Below are 16,430 nucleotides of genomic sequence, written 5' to 3' on the forward strand. Positions count from 1 at the left end.
CTTGTTTACAAACTTGATTGTTTGTCCTTTTGCTGTATTAGGTTCTGTCACATTTTTATCTGTTACAACAGATGATGATGATGACTATTATACAGACTCTGATGATATCGTGTCACGTACTCAGTTCCCTGAGAGTTGGCTTTGGGAAGAGATTGATCTATGTGAGAATTGGTGAGTAGGAGAGCCGGTCAGTTGAGCCCCGTTTACACCACTTGCAAATTATGTCATTCAACATGAGCTGTTGGTGACATAGTGTGTGTGTGTGTGACTGTGTGTGTGAGTCTGACGAGAAACAACCATTAAAAGAGTACTTCATCAGTCTTCTTGTATTTTCCTCATATCTCAGTCCAGCACCAGTCAGAGATAAAGTGATCTACCTGAAAGACTCTATTACTACCTGGCAGATCTTGGCTGTCAGTCTGTCACCAACACTTGGTAAGATGAAGCTGCAAACACAGGATACATGGTCTGAAAAACATCATCATCATACAGGAGCTGCTGCTTTAAACCCTTCTGTGTGTCTGTGTTCCTCCTCAAAGGCATCTGTGTGGCAGAACCTGAGGAGCTGATCGTTTTTAAGAGCTTTTTCATTGACCTAAAGATCCCTTATTCAGCTGTGCGCGGTGAACAACTGGAAATCAAGGCCATTATTCACAACTACACACCAAGAAATCTGAAGAGGGTACATCAGATTTAATATAAAAAATGCATTCAGGTTTTATGGTGTACATTAAAACTATGTGCATCATTGTAGTACATGGATCCTGAGACTCATTTCAGGCTTCTGAGATGCTTGTGACTCAAACTAAAGAAAAGTGTAGGATAATGTCCTTTACCAAAACAGAAATGTCCATCACACATTTTAAATTAATTTCAAATCCATTAATTTTGGAAGTTTCCTAGATATTGAAGTAATATGTGTCTCACTCTTCTGTTTTCACAGGTGCGTGTGGAGTTTATGGAGACAGAACATGTTTGCAGCTCTGCCAGTAAGAAAGGCAAATACAGAACAACAGTAAACATTGACAAAGACTCCAGCATAGCGGTTTCATATGTGATTATTCCCATGACTCTGGGAGATCATGATATTGAGGTGAAAGCTTCATTATTTGAGTATGAGGATGGAGTGAGAAAGACCCTGAAGGTGGTGGTACGTCTGACTGGCACTTGTTTTTCAATAATATGTTCACACTAACAGTTTTATAGGGAACAGGATGATTTGTTGGGTTTCTATGTAAATAGGAAGGTGTTCAGAATTTAAAGCGTTGTCAGAACTTCAATTGCATCTGAATCACTGTATCAGGTTCTGAAAAACAAACTGGTAACAAAATATGGCTGCAACTAACAACTGTTTTGATAATCAGCTAATTATTACTTTGATTAAACTGATATTGCACTGGTGGTAATTTACTGTTAATTGTACTGCAATCTACAGGATGTTACTGTAAAAATGAAATTATAACTCAAGTTAACTAATTTCACTTGCAGAATTCGACTGCCTTAAATTGACCAACTGTCATTTAAATGTATTAACTAAAATTTGTAATGCACAAATAATGTGAGCAAAGTATTACTGTGAACTTTTTTTAATTTGAGACCACGATAAAATATTGCAAATTATATTAATATAATATATTAATGCAACTATACAGGCACCACCTGTTAAATGAATAGTTTTTGTCATTCAAAACTAGTTTTTATTTAGTTATCGTCTCGTTTTCGTCTGTGAAAAAATGTCGTTGACGAAAATAATGACGAAAATTATTCGTCAACGAAATTAACACTGCCCTACAGTCTTATCCTCTAACTGAATTTATCGATGTGGATTAACATGACGTTCATACATTTAATAAGGTTGGCCCTGGACATGAGTTTATGCTAAAGACTACCACCGCTTAATAGAATTAAAAAAAAATTCTGTTGCTGTCAGTATTGTTTTTGGAAATTAGGCTACATTAAAATGCAATGGTCTTGTTTCAAAAGCATTGGTCAGTATGCTTGCGTCGACTTCACTGTAGCCTATATGTGCCCTGCTTCCTTTCCGTGAGTTCTGACCGAAAAATGGAAAATATCAAACGCTTCCGTTTCAGAGTCCCTGTTTCATGTTTGTTAGCCCAGGACATTTTACAAATCCAGACCAAACGATGTTCTAGGCCATGTCCGGAATAAAGAGTAGCCTATCCATGTCACACAGACAGTAAGATTTAGGATTTTGACAATATACCTCGCAGTCACAGACCGCATCAACGTCAGTGAGCTATACTTATTGTGTTTCGCGACAGGGTATCACTGTGGCCTCAACCCTTCGCCTTCGCTTACTCTGAGCTCGATTGCTATGTCTGAGGTAAACCACGCCCTACTCATTACCCTGCGCAGGAAGAAATGTAGGAATAAATAAATGAAGAAATAAATAAATGTACAAATACATAAATGTTGAAATAAATAAATGTAGAAATGAATAAATGTATAAATAAATAAAAGAATAAATAAATAAATATGGAAAAAAAATAAATATATACATAAATAAGGAAATAAATCTATAAATAATTCTTTATTTTCGTTTTTTTGCTTTTCTATGTATATTTATTTATTTATATATTTATTTATTTATTTTTTCTTTTTTACATTTATTTGTATATTTATTTATGTATTTATTTATTTTTAATATTGGCAGCTTTGGCATTCCATACATTGCGTGACACTTAATGGAAATGCAATCGCAAGTGTCTTAACTGTGAGTGTAAATGCAATTAAGAAAAAATAACATTTAAATTACAATTTTGCCACAGTTTTTGCTTGAACATGTTAAACATATCTAATCATTTCTGTAATACATTTTAATTTAAATTTTGCAACTTATAAAGCGTTAAATTATTTATCCAATTTACATATTAAAACTAGTGTATGAAATGGCAAATGTAAATTTTATAATTTAATTTTCATTTTCATTTTGCACCAAACGTTGCACAAATGATGGGAAAATTTAAATTTAAATACAGAAATGCATTGCCATTTTACATATTGCATTGTCATTTTGCATATTACATTTCAAATTGAATATTGCTACACATAAGCTTCCATAGTATCAAACGTGTTACATTACCACTACTGTGAAACTACAGTAATGAGTTACTATGACAATTATTTTTATTTTTTTTTACAAATCATGCACAACCAAAGGAACAGAGCAACACTGTCTTGTAGAAACAGAGATATCAAAAATCAACACGTCTCTCAACAGTGGTGGCAGTAATTTTGTTGCTAGTTTCTCGAAAACGACAAATATAACCCATAATGCATTGTTTTCTACAGTATATTACTGTTTTAAAGGAAAATGGTATGATACTGTCAGAATTTGACATTACAGCAGGGGTTAACAGTGTAATACTTGCTATATGATATGTGAAAAATAGTAAAGTAATTAAAACATTTTTATTTAAAATATTAAACTTGCATCTAGGGTTTCAAGATTCAGTTAGGGCTCATTTAAAACCTAATTTTGTTGCTGTTGTTTTGTGCTCCAATTATTGATATGCATGTACAAGCTCTATTAAAGGGTTAGTTCACCCAAAAATGAAAATTCTGAACTAACTTTTTAAGAATTTAAGTATTTCTTACTACATCAAATTGTTCTACCTGGATTGGTTCAGTTTCCCCATGAAGTAATAGTTTACCAAATGTACACTTTGCATAGTTACCAAATGTATATTTAATGTTCATTGGACAAGATTGATTGTAAATAACCTGTGTGTGTGTGTGTGTGTGTGTGTGTGTTGTGTGTGTGTGTTGTGTGTGTGTGTGTGTGTGTGTGTGTGTGTGTGTGTGTGTGTGTGTGTGTGTGTGTGTGTGTGTGTGTGTGTGTGTGTGTGTGTGTGTGTGTGTGTGTGTGTGTGTGTGTGAGAGAGAAATATCAGGTCAATAGAAATTGGAGGATTTCACTTGTTTTGGTCACAAGATAATGATAATGATGATAACTGATAACTCATTTCAAGATGCTGGAAAAGTTGAAGACCATGAGAAACCTGCATTATATCGGCTGCTAACTCTCTCTTTCTCTCTGTTTTAGTCTGACGGTGTGCTAGTTCAGTTAAATACATTTAATCTGGAGCTCAGTCCTGCTCAAACTGGTGAGTTTTATTGAGAACCACAGAATTGATAACCATTATCATTCTAATCAAGAGATCACAATCATCTGCTTTTTTTCTGGCTTGATACTCACCAAAGCAATCCAAAATGTTTCTCCTATGATCAGTTCTAATGACTCCTCACACTTCCCATGTCCCATGTGTTTCACCCCAGGTGGAGAGCAACATGTAGTCATAAGACCTGAAATCCCACGTGATCGGATTAAAGACACACCTGCTTACTGGCTCGTCACAGTCACTAGTAAGAAAAAAAAAACCTAGTAAGGTTAATAGATCTACAATCATCTGATTACAACATATTCCTTCATGTCTTGAATAATACAGAAAATGAAAATTCCTCTTTCCTCCTTCCAGGTGAAGAGATCTCTCAGAAAGTCGAGCACGTCATCAGTGGAGACTTCATGGGACGGTTTATTGTCCAGCCCAGTGGTAATGGAGAGGAGAACATGATCTACATGACTCTACCTGTCATTGCCACTCATTATCTGGACAGCACCAATCAGTGGGAGACTGTTGGAATAGACCGCCGTAATGAAGCCATTACACACATCAACACAGGTCAGCAGGATACAACAGATACACAGAATCTGACTATCGCTGCGTCCGAAATCACGTACTGTCTGAGTTGGTACTACACTTAAATATTTGAACTTCATGACCGTTAAAAGAGTATGTTCTATATAGTATGAATGAAATTCGGACATACTACATTCACCATGCTGTTACTGGCGACAGTTCACTGTCATTCATAAATCCTCTCCCGTGGCCTCATGGGATAGTAAATCGAATCCCATTCGTCCATAGTGTCCATCGAATGCAAACTCCAGAATCTAAGTAGTAGTAGGTCATCCAGGGACTTTTTGCCTACTGTTTTTCCAATACTATGCATCCGCACATACTACTCTGTTGGCGTACTGTTTTTCGCATGCAATATAGTAGGGAAGTATTTGATTTCGGACGCAGTGTACGATTTGAATAAATAAAAAACCCTGAAAGATAACTCTTAAGAAAATCTTGAATTCAGCATCACAACATTTTATAAATATAAATACATATAAATGATGAACAAAGACAAATACTCTTTTTTTTTTTTTTTCATTATTAAGGTTATCAACGGCAGCTGAGTTACCGTAAATCAGATGGATCCTACGCTACCTGGACAAACAGGCTGAGCAGCACTTGGTAAATTAATTTCTGTGTTTTTGGTATTTTGGATTCCCCCGAGGGGAAGTGCTTAGGTAAGTTCGTAAGTGCGTGTCTAAAAGTGGACTGGAACGCAGCACAAAACAGCTCATATTACCCATAACCCACTGCGCTTTGGAGCAGGAACTACAAACACGAGTAAAAAGTGTTAAAAAACTACAAAACATGGCAGATATGCGCGAACGACAATGAGAGGTTTAGATAAAGGTTTGAGTGACTAATCAAAGTTTAACCTGAAAAAAAAAAAATTATTTAATGTTATCCATGTTATATTTCATCTGCAATAACAAGGTTGACTTTTAGAAAGATCCGTTTGGCCATTAACTTTTAAATCATTGTTATGCATGAATATGAGAAGAGTCTCCGCAAGAAAGACCCACGACTGCAGATCATCGTGCTTCTGCATTTCTCTCCAATACGGTAGGAAATGAAATGAAATGAAATGAAATGTGGAGGATTTATCTTTGACAAGATGATTGACAGGTCAGTTTACTGTGACAGGATGCATCAGAGAGCAACCATATGACATGATAGTATGTCCTAAAGCTTATCTACTATTCTTCTACACACTCAAAAGTATGTACTCTTTCTTCACAAAAAGTACATACTTTCAGGGCATAGTATAAGTAGGTGAATTATTCCTCGTTTGCTTGATTGTGTTCACCTGATCATCTTGTGTCCTGCTTCTGCCTGTGTCCTCCCATTCTCCTGCAGGTTATTTCACCAAAGCTGTGTCCGAAATTGCCCCCTATACCCTTAAATAAATCACTATTTGAGGGGACCTTCATTTGCAGTGGTGTCCGAAACCATAGTGGACATTACCCAGATAGCAACATTGTTTCGGCCCAGATACGGCCCACATCTGGCACTTGTGGAATACGGATCTGGCCCACATGCAGCGTGGAATGACGGCCCTTGTGTGGCTCACTCCTTTTTCATTAGTGGATTTAGGGAGCGATTTTCGGATTCAGCCCTAGTGTCAAGTATCTGGTTCCCTGAGCGGATCTCACCACTGGTGTCTTCTGTTGAACACCAACCCACCCCCCACCTATTTTGCCGATACCATAATAATGTGTTTATAGAAAGACCAAAAAAAACAGATTACTGTGCAGATACTCATAAAATCTACTGTATATACTGAATGTTCTTTTTTTTTTTTATGACGATGATGTGCACAGATAAATCATTTATATTAAATACTGCTATGTTTTTTTTTTTTTTTTAAATGGCCATTTTGATTTTCTGGTGACTTTAACAGTCACATTAAGCAGTATCACGATTACTGTTTTTCAGTCCTAAAATTAAATAAATAAATAACTTAGACTTTTCTTATGCCATTTAAGATATTTAAGACTTTTCATGAGCTTAATTATTATCCTTATTATTCTGCTTGGCTGTTAAAGGCTGACTGCATATGTGGCTAAAGTCTTCATCATGGCCAATAACTTAATTGCTATGGAGGACAATGTGATCTGCAGCGCCCTCAAGTGGCTGGTTCTCCACAAACAACTGGCAGACGGCTCCTTTAAAGAGGATTCACCTGTAATTCATGGAACGATGGTGGTAAGTTGAATGTTATCTTATGAATGTCATGACTGACTGTATTTGAGTTCACCTGGTTGGAGGCAATGATGGTGTACCAGTAGTTGTGCATGAAATGATTACAGTAAACTACAGTACAAAGAAAAAACATTATGTGCCAAGGTATAGGCCCAATTCTATCGTAGGATCTTCATGGAGCTGAAAGTGTTCATTGAAGCACAAAGTGTGCTATTATATTATAACTTTGCCAGACAGAGCATCTTCTAATGGGGCCATGCTGACCAGCCAAACCAAAACTCAGCTATTAGAATGATTTGTGATAAAGTCTGTTTATGTGTGCTTTATTCCAGGGTGATGTACAAGGTAAAGATGCTGATGCCTCTCTGACGGCCTTTGTTGTGATTGCCATGCAAGAGGGCAGACAGATCTGTGCTGGATCAGTTGGTGTAAGTACAGTCAGCAACATCTGCACGACCAAATTAATATTCATGCATTTGTTTTCAGAAACATCTATATGCAACAGAATGAAAGAGAATGCAGGGTCTTGAGATTTGATCTAAGTCTAACCTCTTACACACTCTTTTATAGAGTCTGGATGGAAGTATCAGGAGGGCTGTTGCTTTCTTAGAAGGTCGACTTCCACAACTGACCAATCCTTACGCTGTTGCGATGACGTCCTACGCCATGGCCAATGCTGACAAACTCAATAAAGAGATCTTGATGAGGCATTCCACCAAAGGAGAAGGTTTGTATTTGATTACTTATTTTTTTTTTTTTTTTTTTTTTTTTTTTTTTACTTTTAGACACACATATAGCAAGACGATTTAAATTGATTTAATAATTTCACTCACCTATCATTTGAAGAAAAATAACCATCCTGCTGTCTATTTAAATGTCTATATTAAAAGAGCACGTTCAGTCATATTTAGTGAAGATGACTGATGCTCAGTTTGATGTACTGTCCTGTGATGTCCAGCTGGTGTCTTCCTTCGTTTTAAATTTGGAGCTGCAGCTTGAATGGCAGCTTGGTAAATTTAATGGCGATTACATGTTCAATATCTCTACCCTCCATAATGAATTCACTTGCTAGATTACCAACAGAAGCAGTTAAAACTAATTTCAAGTAAATTACATCTCTACGATGATTGGTTCATATATGAAGGGAGGTTCGCCTCCTTAAATACTCAAAGCAATAGTTTCTGGCTATGGATTCGCTTCCCCCTCCCTTTCTCACCCTCAAGACTCACTTTAGCACGGTTTTCTGAACGATTGTAATTACATTGGCAGATTAGTCACGTTCATGGGAAAGAGCAGTGATGGACTTCAGTAATATTTTATTTTATGTAATATTCAGTAATATTTTATTTTATATTATATGTAACAGCGGTGAAATTACAAACATGGAACACACATTCTGAGATGCACTGTTAAGCCTTGCTGTAAAAAAGGCACAAATTCTGATAGTTTCATACTATTTTCCATTAAAACAGTAATATACTGTAGAAAACAGTGCATTCTGGGTAATATTTGTCGTTTTCGAGAAAATAGCTATACTGTGAATTAACATTGCTCAAAATCGACACTCAGAGGCTGTTTTCCCAATCACACCCTATACCCTCATTCACTATTCCCTGCATTAGTTCACTAAGATAGTCCCCTTGACAAAGTGAAGAGTGAAGTGAGAAACTGATGAACACCTGATAAGCAGAATCACTGAAGGACAGAGAAACAAGAACAGAAAAAAGAGAAACACAAAAACTACAACTGACTTCCAGCCACTGAGTGTGAAAACAGTTTACAAACCAGTTTAACATTTTATAGATATTTAATATTTATTAATCATATGTCTGTGAATCTACAGCATGCTCCACCAATGTTTCTGTAATCAGTTATTCTGAAGGATATTGAAATCATATAGTTCATTAAAACATTTTGAACTTCTGCTTGTCTAAGACACACACAGTTCAAGCGGCCAGAAAAAAACTAATGTTAAAAAGTCAAGGGTCAGCATCCCAACTAAAGCAAACACTGATCCCCATAATAGTGACTACAAACCAAACATTTTCAATTAAACATCTTGCACAAAGGCAGTCTGTCTGTCACTGTTTTTAAATTGATTTAGGACCTATTTTTTTATTTTATTTTATTTTTTAATGATGATATTGTTGTTTGAATATGATGCGTGAAAGTGTGTCTATGTATTTACCTGTAAGTGCCTCTATGTCTATTTGAAACCGAGCTGCTGCCACTTGCCAGGACACTCTTGTAAAAGAGATTTTTAATCTCAAGGAGTTTTTTTTATCCTGATTAAATAAAGGTTTGAATGAATGAATGAATTCTGCTTGTTAACAGCAGGTGTTCATCACTAATGCTCAACAATCACTTACATATTCCAATAATTATCTCACTGCAACACTGCGTGTTGCCAGTACAACACTGTTGCCAGTAATTTACTGTTGATTTTACAGTTCTTTACTGTAATGTTACAGTATGTTATTGTAAAAATACCATGCTCTAAATTAAAACTCATGTTAACTTGTTTCCTTTCGCAGAAACTGACTGCCTTCAATTGACCAAATTTCATTTAAATAATATTTATAATGCACTAATAATGTGAGCAAAGTATTACTGTGAACTTATTTCATTTGAGACCACTATAAAAAATATTGTAAATAAAGAGATTTCCACTGCGTCATCAACTACTACACAGTCACCACCTGTTAAATAAAGCAACATGCAGCAAATCATCAATGTTTCTAGATCTTCTCCTGGACTTCTCCTTGAGTCCACTCTCTGATCATTACTGTATTTTCTTTGATTTATTGATTTCTCCTGCCATTGAAGTTAGATCTGTGTCTGTCAAGAAGAGATGCCTAAATGAGAACACTAGTGTACTATTTATGAAGGCTATATCCTTAACACCGAGCATATCTGCTGACTCGGTTGATTCTCTCCTTGATTCTTTTAACTCGAAGGTTAAAAATGTAATTGATGATATTGCTCCTGTGAAAGTCAGGAAGAATGGTAAACAAAAAGCACCTTGGAGAAACTCAACAGCAGTGCAAATTATGAAAAGACAATGCAGAAAATCAGAGCGCATGTGGCGAAAGACAAAACTTGTAATCCACTATAACATCTATAGAGACACCATTCGTGCTTTCAATATGGAACTAGGCAAAGCTAGACAGACTTTCTTCTCCAATATCATAAACAGAAACCTAAATAATACTCGAAATCTCTTTGCTACTGTCGACAGACTAACAAATCCCCCAAGCCAGATTCCCAGTGAAATGCTCTCCGACAGCAAGTGTAGTGAGTTTGCTACCTTTTTCTCTGAGAAAATCAATAATATTAGAAAGGTGATCAGCACATCCTTGAGTTGCGCTGGGGTCAGTCAGATCAGACTACAACCTGAGAAAGTAGTTACTATGTCTGATTTTGAAGAAATTGATGGCACAATTCTGAAAGAAACCGTTCAGCACCTTAAAACATCAACCTGCGCCCTTGACACACTGCCCACATCTTTTTTTAAAAGTGTGTTAGACTGTTTAGAAGCAGATCTCCTAGAAGTGGTAAATGCCTCACTTTTCTATGGAAGTTTTCCAAACTCCCTTAAAACTGCTGTTGTCAAACCCCTCCTGAAAAAGAGCAATCTGGATAAGACTATATTAAGCAACTATAGACCGATCTCAAATCTTCCTTTCACAGGCAAAATCATTGAAAAAGTTGTCTTCAACCAGCTGAACAAATTCTTAAACTCAAATGGATACTTTGATAATTTTCAATCTGGCTTCCGACCGCACCACAGCACAGAGACAGCGCTCATTAAGATAATAAACGATATTCGCTTAAATACGGATTCAGGCAAATTATCAGTGCTGGTTCTACTCGACCTCAGTGCTGCATTTGACACTGTCGATCACAAAATACTTCTTGACAGGCTGGAAAACTGGGTGGGGTTTTCTGGGACAGTTCTAAAATGGTTCAGGTCATACTTAGATGGGAGAGGTTATTATGTGAGTATAGGTGACCATAAGTCTGAGTGGACGCCCATGACATGCGGAGTCCCTCAAGGCTCAATTCTTGCGCCACTCCTGTTCAACCTGTACATGCTCCCAATGAGCCAAATAATGAGAAAGAACCAAATCTCTTACCACAGCTATGCAGACGACACACAGCTCTACTTAGCCCTATCGCCTAATGATTACAGCCCCATTGACTCTCTGCTTCAATGCATTGATGAAGTCAACAGCTGGATGTGCCAAAACTTTCTACAGTTAAACAAAGACAAAACTGAAATCATTGTGTTTGGAAACAAAGATGAAGTTCTCAAGGTGAACGCATACCTTCACTCTAAAGGTCAAACAACTAAAAATCAGGTCAAGAATCTTGGTGTGTCTTTAGAGTCAGACCTTAGTTTCAATAGTCATGTCAAAGCAATAACTAAATCAGCATACTATCATCTGAAAAATATTGCAAGAATTAGATGCTTTGTTTCCAGTCAAGACTTAGAAAAACTAGTGCATGCTTTCATCACCAGCAGGGTGGATTATTGTAATGGACTCCTCACTGGCCTTCCCAAAAAGACCATAAAACATTTGCAGCTCATACAGAACGCTGCCGCCAGGATTCTTAGCAGAACCAGAAAATATGATCATATCACACCAGTACTCAGGTCATTACACTGGCTGCCAGTTACTTATAGGATTGATTTTAAAGTATTATTACTAGTATATAAATCATTTAATGGCCTAGGACCTCAATACATTGCAGATATGCTCACGGAATACAAACCCAACAGATTACTCAGATCATTAGGATCACATCAGCTAGAAGTTCCAAGAGTTCACTCTAAGCAAGGAGAGTCCGCTTTTAGCTATTATGCCAGCCGCAGCTGGAACCAGCTTCCAGAGGAGATCAGATGTGCTCCTACATTAGTCACATTCAAATCCAGACTCAAAACACATCTGTTTAACTTTGCATTTAATGAATGAGCACTGTGTCACTGTTGGTCCGACTGTTTATACTGTGTCTTATTTTAGTCTTTATTCTAAACTGTTTTAATTATTTTTAGTTCTTTCTCGTTTCTTTATTTTAAACTGTTCTTTATTCTAAACTGTTTTAATTATTTTTAGTTCTTTCTTGTTTCTTTATTTTAAACTGTTTTGTATATTCTTATTTCTTCTGATTATTTTTAATAGTATGTAAAGCACTTTGAGTTACCATTGTGTATGAAATGTGCTATATAAATAAACTTGCCTTGCCTTGCCTTGCCTTGGACTGAAGCACAGGCTCTACTCTTCAGCACAATGGTGACTCAAAACAGGGTTGTCAGCGCTGTAAAAAAATGGTAATCTACTGGCAGCTGGTTGCCAGCAATGTCCTGTAATTTACAGCCCTTTACCATTAATTTACAGCTCTCCTTTTTTACAGTATATTACCGTAAAAATACCATGGAAAGTAACTCGTATCATTTGGGAAACCGATTGCTTCACACAGTTTGAGTTTAAAAACTAGTATTCACACTGATAGTACTGTGAACTTAATTAATTTGAGTCCACTGAAAATTCTCTTAGTATAAAACTGCAAACACCTAATGTGTAATAGTGAATTCATTCAAAACATGACTAAATCGTATATAAAACGTGCAGTGTTGGGGATCCTTCAGGAGCAGGTTTGGGAAACACTGTTTTTGGATATTTTGATACAAAATTCTTACATATTGTACCTTTTAAGGCAGTCAGTTTCTGCAAGTGAAATGAATTAACTCGGTGCATTAATTAAGTTTCACAGTAACATACTGTAGATTACAGTAAAGAACTGTACAATTAACAGTAAATGACTGGCAACAGTGTTGCCAGTATTTTACTGTAAAAAAGCCTGGTAAGGTCTCACAGTTTGTGAAATGAATAACTAGGAATTGTATTAACATTAAATGGTTCTTCCATTTTCCTCAAAATCTTGGATAGGCTGTGCCTACCAGTTTACAATAACAGTAAAGGAACACAGTCCTGTCATTATTCCTGCTTTGTGTTTGAATCAGCCGGTAGGTCCTGGACTGTCGCTGGACAGCATCATCACTCAATGGAGGCGACGGCCTATGCTGTGCTGGCACTTGTGAAGGACAAAGACTTTGATAAAGCAGGAGAGGCAGTGCGCTGGCTGCGTTCACAACAGTCCCAATTTGGTGGATCCGGCGCCACACAGGTATCACATCATTATTTTTTTAAATTCATGTTCCTCCTCCCGAAGCAGCCTGTCACTCACATCAGATCCACCAATAGCAAACCACAAAAGCATTTTTTTGTGTGTACACAACCACCCTATAATGATAAAAATCCACCCATTCCTTTTTTTATTCCCATAAATAAGCACTGTCTCAGAACAAGCCATTTGCAGATTCTGTACAAAGTGACATCAGTTTGCACAGGCTGTTGACAGACAGTATTAGCATGGTTTCCGCCCTGAGCGATTTGTACACTGTCCGCCATTTTCTGCAGGCCAGAGCAGCTGTAGTGACAAGAATGTCTCATAAGAAAATTTGTGTTTTGTTTTTGGATGTAAGAGTGAACATAAGTCTTCATGTACTCCCGTCATCAGAGACGCTGAAGACGCAGTGGATTCATTTTTATTTTTGAAGGGAATGCGCCCCCTTATACCTAAATGCGTTTATGTCTGTGTGAATCATTTTACACCAGACTGCTTTGTAAAAAAGGGACAATACAAAACACAGGTTTTGATAAAAAGCTGTTACTCGAGGATGGATCAGTACTAACTGTTCATGATTCAACTTATAGTCCCCGGATCGATACTGGTCTCAGCAGTAATGAAAGGGATAGCGCGCGCTTAAGGTCTGTATATATATTTTTTGCTGTTAGTTGTAATGAGTGGTTTTGTGTAATTCACTGTGTATGTTGATGATAATGCAAGGGAGAGAGAGTGTTTATGGATAAGACTTTAATGAGCACTTGTACTGTGATTTATTCAGCCCTGACAGTGACTTTCCAGAAATGAAAACAAACGCTTCATGTTCCCTTACGAGAACGTTCTCTCGTACTGCGTTGCAAACGCTGTGGGAAAACTCCTTTTCTCGAGAATATTGAAGCCTTTATTTTAAAACACATTGCTGCAGCACATGCGAGAGCTAGAAGCTCGCGTGAGCGTGCTGATTGGCTTGTGCAAAGCAACTGCACGAACCAATGGCGGATCAGCAGAGGAGCGCGGACCAATCAGGGCGCTTGGCACTCTGCCAGAGTCAAGCGCGCGAAATCGCACGTGACAGAAGAGTATAAATATACAGAGAATCCGCCATTTGACAGATTTTATCTCCTTCAGCTTTCGACTCACCTCGTCGCTGATTCTCTCCAGAGTGAAGCCGCTCGTCGTCGAACAGCCTTCCAGCGGAACTGCTTCGCATCTCGGTGTCTGCCAGCTGAGCGTTTCCCTGTGGCATCCGACGAGTATCCTTTTTCTAACTCAAAAAGAGCATTCTAAGAGAGCAAATCGCTGTTTTCACAGCGCGCGGCGTTGTTTCAAATGCCGCTCACCGTGTGTGATTCATGCGGGGTCTCCCTGCACGCCTCTGACACACACTCTCGGTGTGTTGCCTGCCTCGGTCCTGAGCACGCCGAGGCAGCGCTCACTAAAGGCGGCTGCCTTCACTGCGACGGAATGCCTGTTGCCACGCTCCGTGCCAGATCTTCCGCCGCCTCGCTGAGTGTTCCCGCCCACCTTCCATCTTCGGCGCCCCGTGAGCCCCGTAGGAAGAAGCGGCGCGACCAGAGGCCTCCTGAACGCGCTCATCTTGACGAATGCACGCCGGGTCTCTCCCCGCACGCTTCGCCCGCGCCTTCATCTCCAGTCCTGTTCTCCCAGAGCGACCAACGCCCCTCTTCTGAAGTGGCAGGTCTCGTCTCTTTCGGATTATCAGCAGAAGAAATGGACGACGCTGTATCTATGGCGGCATCTGAAAGTGAGGAATGGTCGGGCTCCGCGGACCCCGCCCCTCTCTCTCAGCTGGATCCCACTGACACTCGAGCGAGCATTGACGCCGAACTCTTCCGTGTCATGTCTCGCGCTGTCGGAGAACTGGGACTCGACTGGCTTTCCCCAGCTGAGCCTACCAAAAGCCGCCTCGACGAATGGTACCTGCCGGGGCGCCAACAGGCCCCTCGTCAGCGTGCCGCCCCCTTTATGCCCGAGGTCCATGATGAGCTCACTAAGAGCTGGCGCGCGCCCTTTTCAGCGCGAACGCGCTCTTCAGCTTCTTCAACGCTCTCCACTGTCGACGGCGCTGAAGAGAAGGGGTATGTTTCTCTCCCTCCATTAGAGGAAGCGGTCGCTGCACACTTATGCCCTCCCACTGCTGGGAGTTGGAGGGCTAAAACCGTGCACCCCTCTAAGCCGTGCAGGACTACTTCGGCTCTCGCCAGCCGCGCTTATGCTGCCGCCGGTCAAGCCGCCTCTGCACTCCACGCTATGGCGACCCTGCAGGTGTTTCAAGCTAAGCTCCTCCGCACTATGGACGAGTCTGGCCCGGACCCAGACACCTTCAAAGACCTCAGGAGTGCTACAGATTTGGCGCTGAGGGCCACTGCTCAAGCACTGGGCCACAACATGTCTAGCCTGGTTGTCTTAGAGCGCCACCTGTGGCTTAACTTAACGGAGATCAGGGACGCTGACAAAACCGCCTTCCTCGACTCCCCAGTCTCTCCATCCGGTCTCTTCGGCCCTTCTGTCAATGGCTTCGCTGATCGCTTCACGGAGGCTCAGAAAGCTTCAAGTGCTATGAGGCACTTCCTGCCCAAGCGCTCTAGTCGGTCCAACGGCGCCCCAAGAGCACGCCGCGACCGGAAAAGCCCGCGTCTCAGGTTCCCCAGCCCCTCCCTGCGGCTGAAACCACTCGACGCCTGAAGCCTGCAAAACGATTCCCGTTTCCCAAGCGCCAGGGCCCTCGACCGAAGCTCACGCTCGACCATGAGCCCAAGAAGCCGTCCTAACCAGCAGAAAAAGGGGTCTATGTCCCGCCGCGGCCGGACCAGCCCCGAAGATCGCTCGAGTGCTACTCACAGCTCCCTCTTCAGTTCAGGCGGCTGGAGCAGTTGTGTATGCAGAAAATGGGCCCATCACATGTTACGCACCCCTGCACCCAAACGCTGTTTTAACAGCGACCCACACAGAGCACAAAACGAGCAAAATTTCTCCCCTGACCTCATATCAGTTCGAGCCCCCGTCTCTGGGCGTTCCAGATATGATGAGGCCTCTGGCTCTTCGGGCTCTAGCCTGGCAGGCTATCCCAGGAGTTTCAGAATGGGTGATAAACATCATAAAGCACGGCTACTCGCTTCAGTTTGCACGCAGACCCCCGCGCTTTCGCGCTGTGGTTCAAACCTCGGTCAGCAGCACACTGTGTCATGTCCTCCGCACCGAAGTGTTAAGTCTGCTAGCAAAAGGGGCTATCGAGAGGGTTCCCCCTTCTCTAAGCGAGTCAGGCTTTTACAGCCGTTACTTTCTCGTTCCGAAGAAAGACGGCGGCCTGAG

The 16,430-nt window shown here is 40.0% G+C and overlaps 1 protein-coding gene across 2 annotated transcripts in view; it reads left to right on the forward strand.

Moving 5' to 3' along the window:
- The window catches only part of LOC308688219 (complement C3-like), a 44,436-nt gene that overhangs the window by 12,364 nt on the left and 15,642 nt on the right, over positions 1–16,430 (forward strand). The window contains exons 17-28 of one of the 2 annotated variants that reach the window (XM_081361145.1): positions 42–171; positions 347–435; positions 540–682; positions 944–1,150; positions 4,067–4,127; positions 4,300–4,386; positions 4,500–4,703; positions 5,252–5,327; positions 6,752–6,911; positions 7,241–7,336; positions 7,479–7,635; positions 12,934–13,097. In XM_081361145.1, the coding sequence (XP_081217271.1) occupies positions 42–171; positions 347–435; positions 540–682; positions 944–1,150; positions 4,067–4,127; positions 4,300–4,386; positions 4,500–4,703; positions 5,252–5,327; positions 6,752–6,911; positions 7,241–7,336; positions 7,479–7,635; positions 12,934–13,097 (1,574 nt within the window). The remainder of the gene's footprint in view (positions 1–41; positions 172–346; positions 436–539; positions 683–943; positions 1,151–4,066; positions 4,128–4,299; positions 4,387–4,499; positions 4,704–5,251; positions 5,328–6,751; positions 6,912–7,240; positions 7,337–7,478; positions 7,636–12,933; positions 13,098–16,430) is intronic. The other variant, XM_081361146.1, reaches the window with a different exon arrangement.

This window comes from Scardinius erythrophthalmus (genome assembly GCF_964197995.2).
Source record: "Scardinius erythrophthalmus genome assembly, chromosome: 3".
NCBI lineage: Eukaryota > Metazoa > Chordata > Actinopteri > Cypriniformes > Leuciscidae > Scardinius > Scardinius erythrophthalmus.